Here is a 13,726-nt window from a genome sequence, read left to right as displayed (position 1 = left end):
TGCGCGTCCGGAGCCTGTGCTCCACAATGGGAGAGGCCACAGCAGTGAGAGGCCCGCGTACCGCAAAGGAAAAAAAAAAATAAGTGGTGGCCCCTCTTCGCTGGCAGCTGAATGGCTCTCAGAGAAGAGAAATTTTCTTTCTAAGCCTCCGACGAACATTGCAGACCTAACGCCGCTGTGCTCTCCAGAGCGAAATAGCCTCTGATCAGCCTGGGGAGCGGGCTGCTTGAACTGCGGGGACAGACTTTAGAGTTGGAAATGGCCTGCTTTTCGGGAAAATAAAGCTGAGGAGCTCTTTCTTCTTCTCTTTCCTGCTGTGACCTTGGGTCAAGTGGCCTGTTTTCTCAGCAGGACCTGGTAACCTCACTTAATCGTGAAGGGAGCCAGTGCAGACGGCCTTGTGGTTTGAGGCTGTAAAAGGAAGGTCTCCCCATGAGCTGCTCAACTTCCTGAGCTCGGATTTGGGATTAACCACCTCTGATAAAAGCCGCAGGTGTCCTCCAGGCCTCGGTTCATCCGAAGCCCAGAGGCTTTTTTGAGAGAAACCTTGTGTGTAGCCAGAATGCAAGAGTCATACTGACTCCATCACCAGTGGCGTTCGTTACCAGTCTGGTTGAGGATGTGCGTCTGCAAAGCGCTCAGTCTAAGCCAGGACCCAGCTGGTCAGGCTGTGGGTCTGGAACCCCCATTTCTGATTTTAACCTGACACATTCTTCTCCCGCCAGATCCCTGGGTCTCAGCAGTGACATCACTCTTGGTTCTGTTCTCTCTCCAGGTCAGCGCTTGTTTGGGGAGACCATCCTAGGGCTCACCCAAGGCTCCGTCTCCGACCTCCTAGCTCGCCCAAAGCCCTGGCACAAGCTCAGTCTGAAGGGGCGGGAGCCCTTTGTCCGGATGCAGCTGTGGCTGAATGACCCCAACAACGTGGAGAAGCTGATGGACATGAAACGGATGGAAAAGAAAGGTAACTCCCTGCCGCCTGCCCCAGCCAATCGCTTTCTCGTTTATAAAAGCGCTGTTGCTTTTAAAGCCTTCACACCGAGCTGAGGAGGCACATTGATCCATGCCCGAGGGACTGTAAGGCAGGGTGAAGGATTTTTTTGACGGTCATCCACCGATGAGTACCTAAAAGGACTGGGAAGATTTGCGGCTTTTTCTGCCTAGCAGCCTGAACCCAAAGGCATTTAGCCCTGGGGGGCACTGTGATCACTCCTCAGTCACCCTGGCGACCAGTGTACCTCTTTCTTCTTCGGGAGAATAAGGCCACTTGGTGGTGGCTCCTTTGTTGTCTTTTGTTTTGTTGGATGGGTGGGGTATTAAAACACTTCATCATCGCAGAGTACCACATGGCAGGGCTTCCACAAAGAGGTGGTTAAAAAATGCATTTGTAAATACGAAGTCTCTGGTTCAGAGAAGTTAGCCGCCTCCTTGGAGGTCACCCAGCCTGGAGAACAGCAGAGCAAATTCCTGCCAGGACAGACCTCTCTCTTGCTGTTACGTTACAGTCTCTGGGGCTGTAGGGCATGCGACCTCCTAGAGAGCTAAGAGCAGCTCTCTTCTCCAGACACAGCCCTAGCGAGCCCTCTCAGATGCTCAGCAGTGTTACGGCACAGGAGAAACCCTGAGGGATTTCCTTGGTGGCAGGAAGTGACACCTGCTCTGTGTCCTGGTTTGCACCGTACGTGCCGCCCCTCATCAGTGAGTCCTCCCCTTGGAGGGGACAGTCCTGGGTCACCTTTAATGCTGGGAGCTCACCTGGTGGCTGCTGAATCCCTTAGATGTGGAAGAGTGGGCACCAGCTGCTGGTCTGGCCGTAGGAAGCTGTGACCGCCCCCCTTCCTCAGCTTCTGCAGGGGACCTCACCAAAGAGTGGGCATCACAACCACCCATGTGACTGTGCCCGGCCCCACGGCCAGCGCGCCTGAGCCGGGGGTGGGTGGAGCCCAGGCTCGTACCCTCTGAGTTCACCAGGGGCGTGTGCTGCTCACCTCCAGCCGGGCACCACTGTCCTCACCCAGCCGGGGAGAGGGCTGGGCTCCGAGGGGGAGGGAGAGTCTCTGGTCTAGAGACTTCTAGTTTCAGAGTGCCTCCTATTTGCAGACACTGTGCTGAGACTTCACTCAACCCACATAACTCCATCCAGTAGAGATGTTATTATCCAGGAAAAATGAGGCTCTGGCATCATGAAACTTACCTGACTTCAAGTTGGCATAAGCAGGAATCCAAACGTGGGCTGTTAGGCTTCACAGCCAGTGCTCTCAGATATGCATGTGTTCTGCTGCCCTGGGCCGAGTGCCTGTCACGCCGGGACCACGTGCCCAGGCAGCGGCTGCCACGCCAGCCGGGGCCCTCCGGGGGGCTCCTGTCCTGCCCGCCCTCTGACTGCAGACCAAGGCTCCGACACAGGCCGCAGCCATGGGCAGCTCCAGGCAGCTGCAGGCTCCAGAGGCCTGGTGCCACATCACACCCCCCGCAAAACTTTTTGACTTTTTATCATGGGACATTTCAGACGTAAAAGCAGAGAGAATGGTATCGTGAACCCAGTACCTCCATCACAGACTTTCAATAAGAGCCCACCCCAAGCAGTTCTAAAGCTGCGCACACTCTGTCAGAAGGCATCCCTCCCGAAGGCCACCTCCTGTGCACGGGCCCTGGCCGGACCACTCCCTGGTGTGCTTCCTCCTGGGCCAGTAGGAAAGGACCTCAGCCTCCACAAATAGATCTCTGGGGGCTTCCTAGGCCTCCACTCCCTCCTGCACAGGCTCTGGGCGCCATCTTGTGTCACAGAAGAGTTACTGTCTCACTGGGGCCCAGGCCCCTCCTCACATCCCAAAGTCCCTGAGCAGCTGCAGGCCCCCTGTCAACTCTCGCTGGTAGGGATGCTCATAACCAGCCCCAGCGGGAGGCCGAGGCATCTGACCCGTCAGACACAACAGCGGGTGACCCAGGGCACAGCACTTCCTGTGATTTCCATAGACGAGCGGTCACCTGCCCAACGCGAGGGGGCTGGCTGGACAGACCAGGCTCATTTCTTTGTAGCCTCTTGACTCTTCACCAGATTCATTTTAGGGGGAGAAGATCATCTTCTCAATTCTGTCTGAGTTCTAATCATAAAATGGCATGTTAAGTAACTCCCTAGCCTAAGTTGCTGCATCTGTAGAATGGACGTAATGCTTTTTCCGGTTGTAAGGATTAGAATGTACCTAGTATAACAACCAGCACATATAAGCGCTCACTAAATGAGAGTTACTAAAATAATTTGTATCCCTTTAAAATAGGTGAAAATAAGCTTTGCCCCCAGTCTAGCCTAGGTTAAAAATTCTGCAGCAGGCAGTGCAGGCCGTAGGATTCCCACGTATGCTGCGCCTCCTCCTCTTCCGTAAAGCTTTCGCCGCTTCTCTCTTCAGCGCAGATCTTTTATTGTTCTCCTTTCTTTCATTCTCGTAAATCTCTTTCTCTACCCTAGTCCACCCCCTGCTTTCTGTTCCCTTCACGAGATAGCCCTGAAGCTACCTGTTCACACAGTTCCAAGCACGTGGAGACACACACGCGCACACGCACACGCACACGCACACGCACATGCACACGCAGCCTCAGCTAGCTCGGGGGCTGGGCTCCCCTCCCCGGAGGCTACAGGTGGACCCCGATAGTCTTCTGTGACATCTGAGACCCATGTGTCAGTGCTGCTGAAGCGTGTCTCCCTGGCTTCCCTCTGCTCCCATGGACACAGCCCCGGGCCCCGCTCCCGTGCCGTGGCGGGGCAGGGCGGAGGCGGGGAGCGGGGCTGGCCACCATCTGGCTGCGCAGGGCAGGCAGTGCTCTCCAGAACAGACTTAGGTCAACCTCAGTTCTGTCACTCACTAGCTGTGTGACCTCAGGTGACTCACTGAACCTCTCTAGGCTTCAGTTTTTCCGCCTGTAAGTAGGAATGATACCGGTCTGTCTCCCGTAGGGTAACTGTGAGAACTAGATGACCAATGTCTGCTGCTGCTGACACATACTCTGCTCTTACTACTCCGTGCCGTTTGAGTTAAATAACACTGTTTCTCAACTTGCATCAGTTTTAAGAAGTTTTAAGGAATCTTCAGACCGTATTCCAAGTTAGTTCGCTAGAATGACCTCTGTGGATGATTCGTTTGCTCGAGAAGTCCAAATGGTTTTTAAGTTGAAGCATAGCTGGTGATTAATGACACGTAACAACAGACGAAGCACACATGGCCCTGGTAGAGCAAATATCTCCCGGGAATCACCCCCCCATTTCCCTCGCAGCCCACTCAGCACATCCCCAGGTGACAGTCGCCCCTGAGTCCCTGAGCCTCGCCTCAGCCCGCTGCCCACCGCTCCTAACCCTTATTCCACAGTAAAAAGACACGTGAACAGCACACGTCCTCCCCTCGCGCCAGCCGCTCTGCCCTCCGGGCCACGCGTTTCCTGACCTCTGAGCCCTGCTCTGGCCGCTCCTCCACTCCTGGGTTAGGAGCCTCCTCCAAGCTCGGTCCAGCAGGTTTTCTCGAAGCCCCTTCTCACCTCCGTCCGCCGACCTCCTGCTCGCTGTCTACGTTTTCTCAAGACTGTGGCCCCTGGATCAGCGCCTTCCTCCACGCCCAGGTCTTGCCTCACCCAGGGGAATTTTAAGACCCATCTGACCTGTCCAGCACCCAGGCCTCAAGTTCTTTGACCTCCTCAAGCCCTGATTCCCCAAACTGCATCCTCGCCCACAGCTACTCTACCTCTCGAAGCCTGGGTTCAGGTCCCCCGTCACTGACCACATTCCACTGTCCGTCCACCTTTCCACGTTTCTCCGTTCATCCCACCTGACCCCAGATGGCCTTCAGAGCCTGGATATCCCCTCCCAGGCTTTCCCCCAGCACTTTGCCCTCTGCTGCCCTTCTCTCCTTCCCCAGAACACCACCCCCCGCCCCGATCCACTTCGGTACTCTCTGGCCACGATAGTGTATCGCACACCTTTTCATTCCTCATCCCCCTGCCAATCCCAGCCTTGAGTTAGCGCCCTGCCCGTCTTCTTCAACCAACCTCCTTGGCGTCTGGGACCTACACGGGTCGGTGCCGCCTCAGATTTGTATCTCCGGCTTCAGTAGGGTACCCCCCCCCGCCGCCATCCCCCCCTCCCAACCTCCTTGGCGTCTGGGACCTACACGGGTCGGTGCCGCCTCAGATTTGTATCCCCGGCTTCAGTAGGGTCCCCCCCCCCGCCGCCATCACCCCCTCCATCCGCACCACCATTTCTCACCGGCCTGTCTCAAGACTCCACTTCCATCTCTTCAGATCACCTCTCCTCCTGCCCTCCTACTTCATAAAGAAAACCAAGGCCGTCACCTCTCCCCACCTCAGTCCCTGTAGACGTGTCTGTATGTCCCCCCCGCCCCCGTATCCAGGACCCACCTCACGCACCTCCGGTGGCCGTCTCCTCCCTCACCTGTAGCCCCAGCTCTGTCTGTCTTCTCCCCCATCAGCTCTCTCGCACCTTTAAAGGGCCACCCTCGACCTGGGACTTCGCTTCTAGAAGCCATCCTGTCTCTCACTTTTCTTTTACAGTTAGGCTTCTTAGAATAGTAACTCCTGCCCACGACCTCCACTTTCTCACCTCCTGTTCACTATTAAATGCACTGCAGTCTGGCTTCTGCTCCCACAGCTCCGCTGTATCTGCTCACCGAGGCCTCCAGTTACCTCCTAATGTCTGAGCTTACCCAGGACATCCTGGGTGCTTGTTGGACCTTCCTTTCTGCGGCACTGACACAGGGACCCTCACTGCTCACTCATCCCTTCCTCATACCACTGTCTCCTGGTTTGCCTCCCGTCTCTGTATCCTTCACGGCTGCTGCTTCCTGGGGTATATCCTCTGCATGTGGGTGTTTTCCAGGATTCCATTCTCGGCCTTGCTCTTTTTCATCAAGGTCGCTGACTTAACTACAAGTTCTGTTCTAGCGGTTCCAAGTTCCTCTCTCTAGCCCGGACCATTCTTCTGAGCTTAACACCTGTCTTTCCAACTGCCTACAGAACACCTCGACGTGGGTGACCCAGCGACCCCTCAAGACTCCACGTTTCCAAGACAAACCATCATCTTCTCCCTTTAATCTGCTCCTTCTGTGATACCCAGCCCAATGACACCAGCACCCACCTCACCTCCCACACCTGAGACCAGGGGGCCGTCCTCAGCGCCACTCACTCTGGTCCCTCGCTGAGTCAGCCACCACGTCCTGTCAGTTCCACCCCTCACAGCTCCACCATCCGTCTGCTTTCCTCCAGCCCCATCACCACTGCCTTAGTGCAAATCTTTATTCTTCTTTCCTCCCGACTGAGCTTGTTCCTTCCAGTCCTTCCCACTCCACCCTCCGAGCTGTCGCCAAGGCAGCCTTTCAGAAACAGAGAGCTGATCACATCATTCCCTTCATTAAAATCTTTTCGTCTCTTCCCACTGCTTTCTAGGTAATGTCCAAACTTGTGGCCTACCCTGGCCGCCCATCTCTCCACCTTTAGGTCCAACAGCTCCACCACACCCCACACCCCACACCCCATGTGCACGCGCGTGCACGCACGCACACACACACACACACACACACACACACAACACACTTTGCCCGTGCTGTTTCGTGCCTCTGTGTCTTTGCACACACTATTGCCGCTTTCTGGAGCAGCCTCCTACCATCTTTACTTTGCTGCCTAGTTTTTCTGGTTAATCCCTTTGCCCTTCAAGATTCAGTTTCATCATCATGTCTCCCAGGAAGCCTCCCCGGTCCCCTCCCCAGGCTGAGCTGAGTACTCTCCCTCAGTGCCCGCCTCCGTGGCACCCCACGCTTGCCTCCCTTATCACACCTTACTGGGGTCACCTATCTGTATACTTCTCTGTGTCCCCACTAAACCGTGGGTCGTGCAGGGACAGACGGGGACCTCACGTCACGACAGAGCAGGTCCTCAATGAGTGTGTGTTGGGTTTCAGAATGGTTCTAGCCCAGGTGTTCTGAGATGCTCTCAGAAGAGCAGGGAGCTGCCACAGTCCACACGGCAATGTCTGGGAGTGGAGGGCGGAGGGCGTACCGCGTAGCGGCGGGCCGGGGCCAGGGCGGGTCTCCCCGCTGGGCCCGCGCCTCAGTCTGACTCCTCTCTCTCCCTCAGCCTACATGAAGCGGCGGCACAGCTCGGTCAGCGACAGCCAGCCCTGCGAGCCCCCCTCCGCTGGCATTGACTACAGCCAGGGCGCCAGCCCCCAGCCCCAGCACCAGCTGAAGAAACCCCGAGTGGTGCTGGCTCCCGAAGAGAAGGAAGCTCTGAAACGAGCATATCAGCAAAAGCCATACCCGTCACCAAAAACCATCGAAGAACTCGCCACGCAGCTCAACTTGAAAACCAGCACTGTCATCAACTGGTTCCATAATTACAGGTACGGTCCTGCTCTCGCCCAGTAAGTTAGCTACAGCTTAGAGAACGCGCGTTCAGCCCTCGGGAAGAGGCCGACGGGTACTGCAGACACTGGCCGTTCACCGTGCACGGGAACGACGTGCTGGGGACTGAGAACTTGGTGTTTGGTCAGTTAATTGGCTTCTTATTCGTATTGGCGTTTTAAACCCCAAAGACGTAGGGTCATATAGTTAAGAGACCAGAACAAAAATCTCTCAGGGCTATCATTTAAAAAGGGAGAGTGTAGTCATTCATGGTTCCACAGTAGTGACCGTGTATTTGGTGATTTTTTTAATGCTTTCTCAGGGTCTTTTACAGTACTGTTTTCCAAATTAGTTTGATTAGTTTTGTAATCAAATCAGTCAGGTAGTGTAAGACCCTTTCTTCTGGGAAAGTCATGAGTTAATGAAGATTTATTGAGCATCTATCAGGTCTACAGACACTGAGCTATGTGTTTTAACCAGCACTGTATCACTTGATCCTCACAACTGTGTAAGAGATACAGTTTTTTCCACATTTTATAGATGAAAACATAAAGCGCAGAGGGGTTAAATAACTTACCTGAGGAGGGAAGGGCCCGGTGCTCTCCTCTAGAACAAAGGACTGGGGTAAAATGTTTGGATTAGATAATGGAGATCCACTGACAGATAATGAACTGTCAGATCACCGCTAAAACCAAGACTCCCTACTGCTAGAAACCAAGAATTCTCAGTGGCCTGATGGAAATTCCTGCCTGTTTAATGCCTTGTACACGGCCATCTCGATCGCTAGTTCCCATCAAAACATCATTTTCTCTAGGGCTCAGCAGAACTGGGGTAGGTGCTTCTGGTTATACCAAGGTGACAAGTACACATGTATAACCAGTGCAGGTGGAGCCCTCATGGTTCCTCACCTGAAATAAGTGGCAGGCAACATAAGATCACAGACAGTCAGGGGCTAGAGGGAGGAGTCGTGTCTCAAACTGGGGCCTGCCTCATCGGACAGGCTCTGCTGGAGCTTCTGACAGGGCACAGTTGTTCCCAGGTTCTGAACAAATTGGAAAATTTTTAACTATTAGATGGGAGCCAGAATAATACCTTTATTGCTGATGAAGGCTACGTTAGCAGATGTAGCTTAGTGTGAGAGCCAAACAGGCTTGTTCCCTGACCCTGAAAACCAGGCCAGTTTATCCATCATGGCACCACTGGCCCCCCATGTGTAGGCTGGCTCCCAAGAAGACAAAGTACATGAGCTTAGCATGGCTAACTTATTCATCCTAAATTTACCAATCAGATGAAAACAGAGGCAGAGTAAGGTCAGCAGTTACAACAACGGAGAGCTCCCTCTGCACGGAAGGAAACCTCCAAAGTAGTAAACTAAAGTGCAGTGAAGGCTAGTGAGTGGAAATGTGGGCAGAAGCTCACCGGAGCCTCTCCTTGCCAGGTGTCACACAATCCTCCTTTCACTCTCTAGACACAAAGGTGCGTTTGAATGTGTACCTTTGAGTCTTCTGCAAGTTATGTCCATTTTAATGCAAGAATCATAACCCTGGACAGGGGTGCCGGGAGCTGTAGATTGCTGAGTATCTGGGTAAAGGTGCTGCCAGTCACACAAAACATCTCCAAAGCCATTTCCCCTGGCCCTGCTGGGGCCACCTTTTTTTTTTTCCAGATCCCCCTACAGGCCTCAGTTGAGTGGCAGTCACTGCCTCCTGGCCAGGGCATGCGCTCTCCACGTTTCCCAGCTGGCCTCCTGACTACCGCAGTAATGCCTGCTGGTCATTGTGGAGATGCCTCACTTGAGCATTTAAGCAAATTCAACTATAAAGAGAGAAGGGGGAGATGGGAAGAATAGCAGTAGAACCTCAAAAGCTAGTCATGAGCTCAGGTCCGGACCTAGAGTAGATGGATGCGCAATAAATGCCTTCTGTCAAACATACTCCACAACAAAGCAGGCTGGTAAGTCAAGTGGGATAACCAAGGGAAGAGGTGAGTTTCACCTGCAGAGATCTGGATGAATATCCTGGAAGAGGTATGATATGGCAGAGTCTTGAAAGAAGAACTCAACTAGAGAAGAATTTTATAAGCCACAAAATAGGCTGGATGAGAAGCGACACCAGGTCATTCAGAACTGGCATAAAGCCCAAAGAGTTGCAGTCCCTTGCCTAAGGTCACCCAAAGGAAAAGTGCAGAGCAGAGATTCCAGCTGAGCGAGCACTGTCTCCATGGCTTTAGCTCTTCCGCTTAAATGCTTAGTCCAGACCAGCTTACCTGGTGCGTCCCTCAGAGCTTCACACAAGGACGAGCACACAGTAGCACTCAGCACACATGCGCTGAACGCGTTTTAATTCCTAAGCGAGAGGGCAGTTTCTTAGCTTCTTTCCACAGGAGTTAAACAGAAGTTGATTTACTTTTTACCGCGCCACTGGAACCCTTCGTAATGTTTGGGGTCGATTTTTGCCCCCATCAAAAAAATAAAACTTCACTTCCTCTTATCCTTTCACCCTAAGGAAATGAGAAGTACTCTAGGGTGACCATGTACCCAGGAATTTCAGAGCAACACAGGACACCTGGTCTCCTGGAGAAAAACACATCCATTAGGAGAAACTCCTCCAGGCCCTAAAAGCCATGGCATCCTGTCAGCCTTGCGTGACTTGTGTCTGAAAAGCAGATTTGCTTCTGGGACCTGAGCTTTCTAGACCAGAAGATAATCCTCCTCAGGGACGTGGAGACAAATCTAGGCTAAGAAGGATGACGTCTCGTATCTGCTGAGCATATAACATGTGCCAGGCACTGAGCCAAGAGCTTTGTAGATGTTATCTCCTCACTTCCTCTGATCAGCAGTCGAATTCAGTGCCTGCTGCCAGCCCCGTTTTACAGAGAAAGGTTATTATACACGTTAGCCGAGCCAGTGAGGGTGGCAGCCTGGGTCCCAGGCCCTGGGCATGAAGTTGTCCCTTTCCTCCCTCACTGCTTACAACGGGGACTTTGTTGTTGAAAAGGCAGCTAGATGGTAAGAACAGAAGAATAGTTCCTTTTTTTTTTCTACTTTTTTTTTTTTTTTTGGTCTACTTTGTGTCCTATAGTATCCATTAATATTTAACTGTAACATCTCTGCAAGGAAGACACTATTCTCCATATTTTTCTGCTAAGGAAACTGAAGCTCATAAAGGTTAAGGAACTTGCCCCAAGTTGCCCGGCTAGTGAGTGACAAGCCAGATTTCGAACCCAGGTTTGCCTGGTTCCAAAAAGCCTGTTCTCCAAGCCGGGCCAGGCTGCCCCTGAGACTCAGAGTAAGTCCAGGGTGGGCCTGTGGCCTGGATGGGACCAAACCCTCAGCTGTCCGTCTAGCCTCCCACCTCTGTAACCAGGATGGAATGGGATTGGGTGTTCATCCCAACGGGCATTTCTGGCTGCCAAAGGGCTTAAAAGCCAGTAAAGAGCCGGTTTGCCCTCCCAGCAAAGTGCCCAGGAACCTGTTTATGGAAGCTGCCATTTCACGGGCTCCCAAGGTCGCCCAAGGGAAGGAGAAAAGTCTTCCGTTATCCCTGGGAACTTCTGGGGGGCTTTAGGATCTCACCCGGGTAGCTCTGGCTCAGGAATCATCTTCAGGACAAGGGTCAGAGCTCACCCTATGTGTGGAGCAAAAAACTATGTAGCAGATAACCATGACCAGAGTTCTGATATACTGGACTCAACTACAGCCGGATTCTCCCTGGCCCCAGCCTCCCTACGTCCAGCACAGAAGCTGGCATATTGTGGGTTCTCAAAAAATGTTCCCGTTATTGAGTTACATGCACTATACAAAGTATCTTCGTGTATGCCTAACCCCAGGGCTTTCCGCAGGCCCAGTTTCCGCGGGACACTGACTGGGCTTGGTGCTCATTTCCCTGAAGATGCTTTTCCACTAACAGATGGCTCGTGATCAGAGGCTCTTTCAGCTCTTTGGCAGAAACACCTTAGGGAGACTTCTGATCGAGCCTAGTACTGTGAGCGTGATGGGAAGAGAAATTCCAACACAAAACAAAACAGTTTCTTTTTTTTTTTTTTTTTTTTTTTTTTTTTTTGGTCTACTTTGTGTCCTATAGTATCCATTAATATTTAACTGTAACATCTCTGCAAGGAAGACACTATTCTCCATATTTTTCTGCTAAGGAAACTGAAGCTCATAAAGGTTAAGGAACTTGCCCCAAGTTGCCCGGCTAGTGAGTGACAAGCCAGATTTCGAACCCAGGTTTGCCTGGTTCCAAAAAGCCTGTTCTCCAAGCCGGGCCAGGCTGCCCCTGAGACTCAGAGTAAGTCCAGGGTGGGCCTGTGGCCTGGATGGGACCAAACCCTCAGCTGTCCGTCTAGCCTCCCACCTCTGTAACCAGGATGGAATGGGATTGGGTGTTCATCCCAACGGGCATTTCTGGCTGCCAAAGGGCTTAAAAGCCAGTAAAGAGCCGGTTTGCCCTCCCAGCAAAGTGCCCAGGAACCTGTTTATGGAAGCTGCCATTTCACGGGCTCCCAAGGTCGCCCAAGGGAAGGAGAAAAGTCTTCCGTTATCCCTGGGAACTTCTGGGGGGCTTTAGGATCTCACCCGGGTAGCTCTGGCTCAGGAATCATCTTCAGGACAAGGGTCAGAGCTCACCCTATGTGTGGAGCAAAAAACTATGTAGCAGATAACCATGACCAGAGTTCTGATATACTGGACTCAACTACAGCCGGATTCTCCCTGGCCCCAGCCTCCCTACGTCCAGCACAGAAGCTGGCATATTGTGGGTTCTCAAAAAATGTTCCCGTTATTGAGTTACATGCACTATACAAAGTATCTTCGTGTATGCCTAACCCCAGGGCTTTCCGCAGGCCCAGTTTCCGCGGGACACTGACTGGGCTTGGTGCTCATTTCCCTGAAGATGCTTTTCCACTAACAGATGGCTCGTGATCAGAGGCTCTTTCAGCTCTTTGGCAGAAACACCTTAGGGAGACTTCTGATCGAGCCTAGTACTGTGAGCGTGATGGGAAGAGAAATTCCAACACAAAACAAAACAGACTTAACAACAGCCCTTTCATGACATCACAAAGGGCTCCAAAACAGGGAAGGCCAGGGCTTCCCTGGTGGCGCAGTGGTTGAGCGTCCGCCTGCCGATGCAGGGGACGCGGATTCGTGCCCCGGTCCGGGAAGATCCCACATGCCGCGGAGCGGCTGGGCCCGTGAGCCATGGCCGCTGAGCCTGCGCGTCCGGAGCCTGTGCTCCGCAGCCGGAGAGGCCACAACAGTGAGAGGCCCGCGTACCGTTAACAACAACAACAAAAAAAATGCAGGGAAAGCCAGGGCCCTTCTGTAGGTGTCTCCTTCAGACCCCACAAAACAGTGAAGCACACTTTCCAGCGTAGGCTGAACTCAGCTTGATTAAAACATGCTCGATGCGTTGGAGCACGTTATTTGGTCTCCTTCCTGCTTGATCAGAAATGACCCTTTCCTGGTTTTCTTTTAGAGGAGGGAGTTAGTTGAAATACATAATTTGTCAGAATCCCACCTCAGCCTTGACCAGAGGCCCTGCCTGGCCCGTGGCTCAGAGCGGGACACTGAAGATTTTCACTCTGGGCACCGTCTAGCAACTGGTTCTCTGTCACGAAGTCCAGATGAGGAAGCAGTGGTTATCATTCATGCTCTCCTTCCACGTATGAATTCAGTCGGCCTTGATCACTGTACACCGAGCACCGTGCTAGGCCTGGGGTGTGCTAAGAATGGGACCTCGCCATTCACAGCCTGGTTGGAGGTCGACTGGCATGGAGGTGGAGGCACCGTGCCATTAAATAAGTAACGCTGGCGCTCCATCCTTGTGAAGAGGGGACTGGCATGCCAGCCAAGGGACAGGTTACGCAGAGGCACCGAGTTTAGGAAACCGCGGGGTCTTTGCTGGCTCCTGGCTGGGAAGGGTGGGGCGGCTTTAAAGAGGGGCCGCCCAGGAGCGGGCCCTGCTCCGCTCTGGGGCCCACAGGGGCCTCAACGGCTGTCCGGCGGGTGGGAGTGTGAGATGCGGTGCGGTGGACGGAGAGAGGGCGTCGGGGCGGAGATGGCAGGAGGCTCAGGCCGCAAGGGAAGGGGCGCAGAGCGCCCGTGCGCGGCGGCCCCCTCATGGCGCCCCCCTGCTTGTGTCTCGTAGGTCTCGGATACGCAGAGAACTGTTTATTGAGGAGATTCAGGCCGGGAGCCAGGGCCAGGCCGGGGCCAGCGACTCGCCGTCGGCCCGGAGCGGCCGGGCAGCGCCCAGCTCGGAGGGCGACAGCTGCGACGGCGTGGAGGCCGCCGAGGGCCCGGGCGCCGCGGATGCCGAAGAGTCGGG

At 53.6% G+C, this 13,726-nt stretch overlaps 1 protein-coding gene across 1 annotated transcript in view; it reads left to right on the top strand.

Moving 5' to 3' along the window:
* The window catches only part of CUX1 (cut like homeobox 1), a 359,467-nt gene that overhangs the window by 345,243 nt on the left and 498 nt on the right, over nt 1-13,726 (top strand). The window contains 3 exon segments of the mRNA XM_007468893.1: nt 776-964; nt 7,135-7,399; nt 13,547-13,720. Of these exon segments, the coding sequence (XP_007468955.1) occupies nt 776-964; nt 7,135-7,399; nt 13,547-13,720 (628 nt within the window).

This window comes from Lipotes vexillifer, unplaced genomic scaffold, assembly GCF_000442215.2.
Source record: "Lipotes vexillifer unplaced genomic scaffold, Lipotes_vexillifer_v1.1 scaffold12, whole genome shotgun sequence".
Taxonomy (NCBI): Eukaryota; Metazoa; Chordata; class Mammalia; order Artiodactyla; family Lipotidae; genus Lipotes; species Lipotes vexillifer.
The sequence above is the reverse complement of the archived record's forward strand: the minus strand, read 5'-3'. Positions and strand labels throughout refer to the sequence as shown.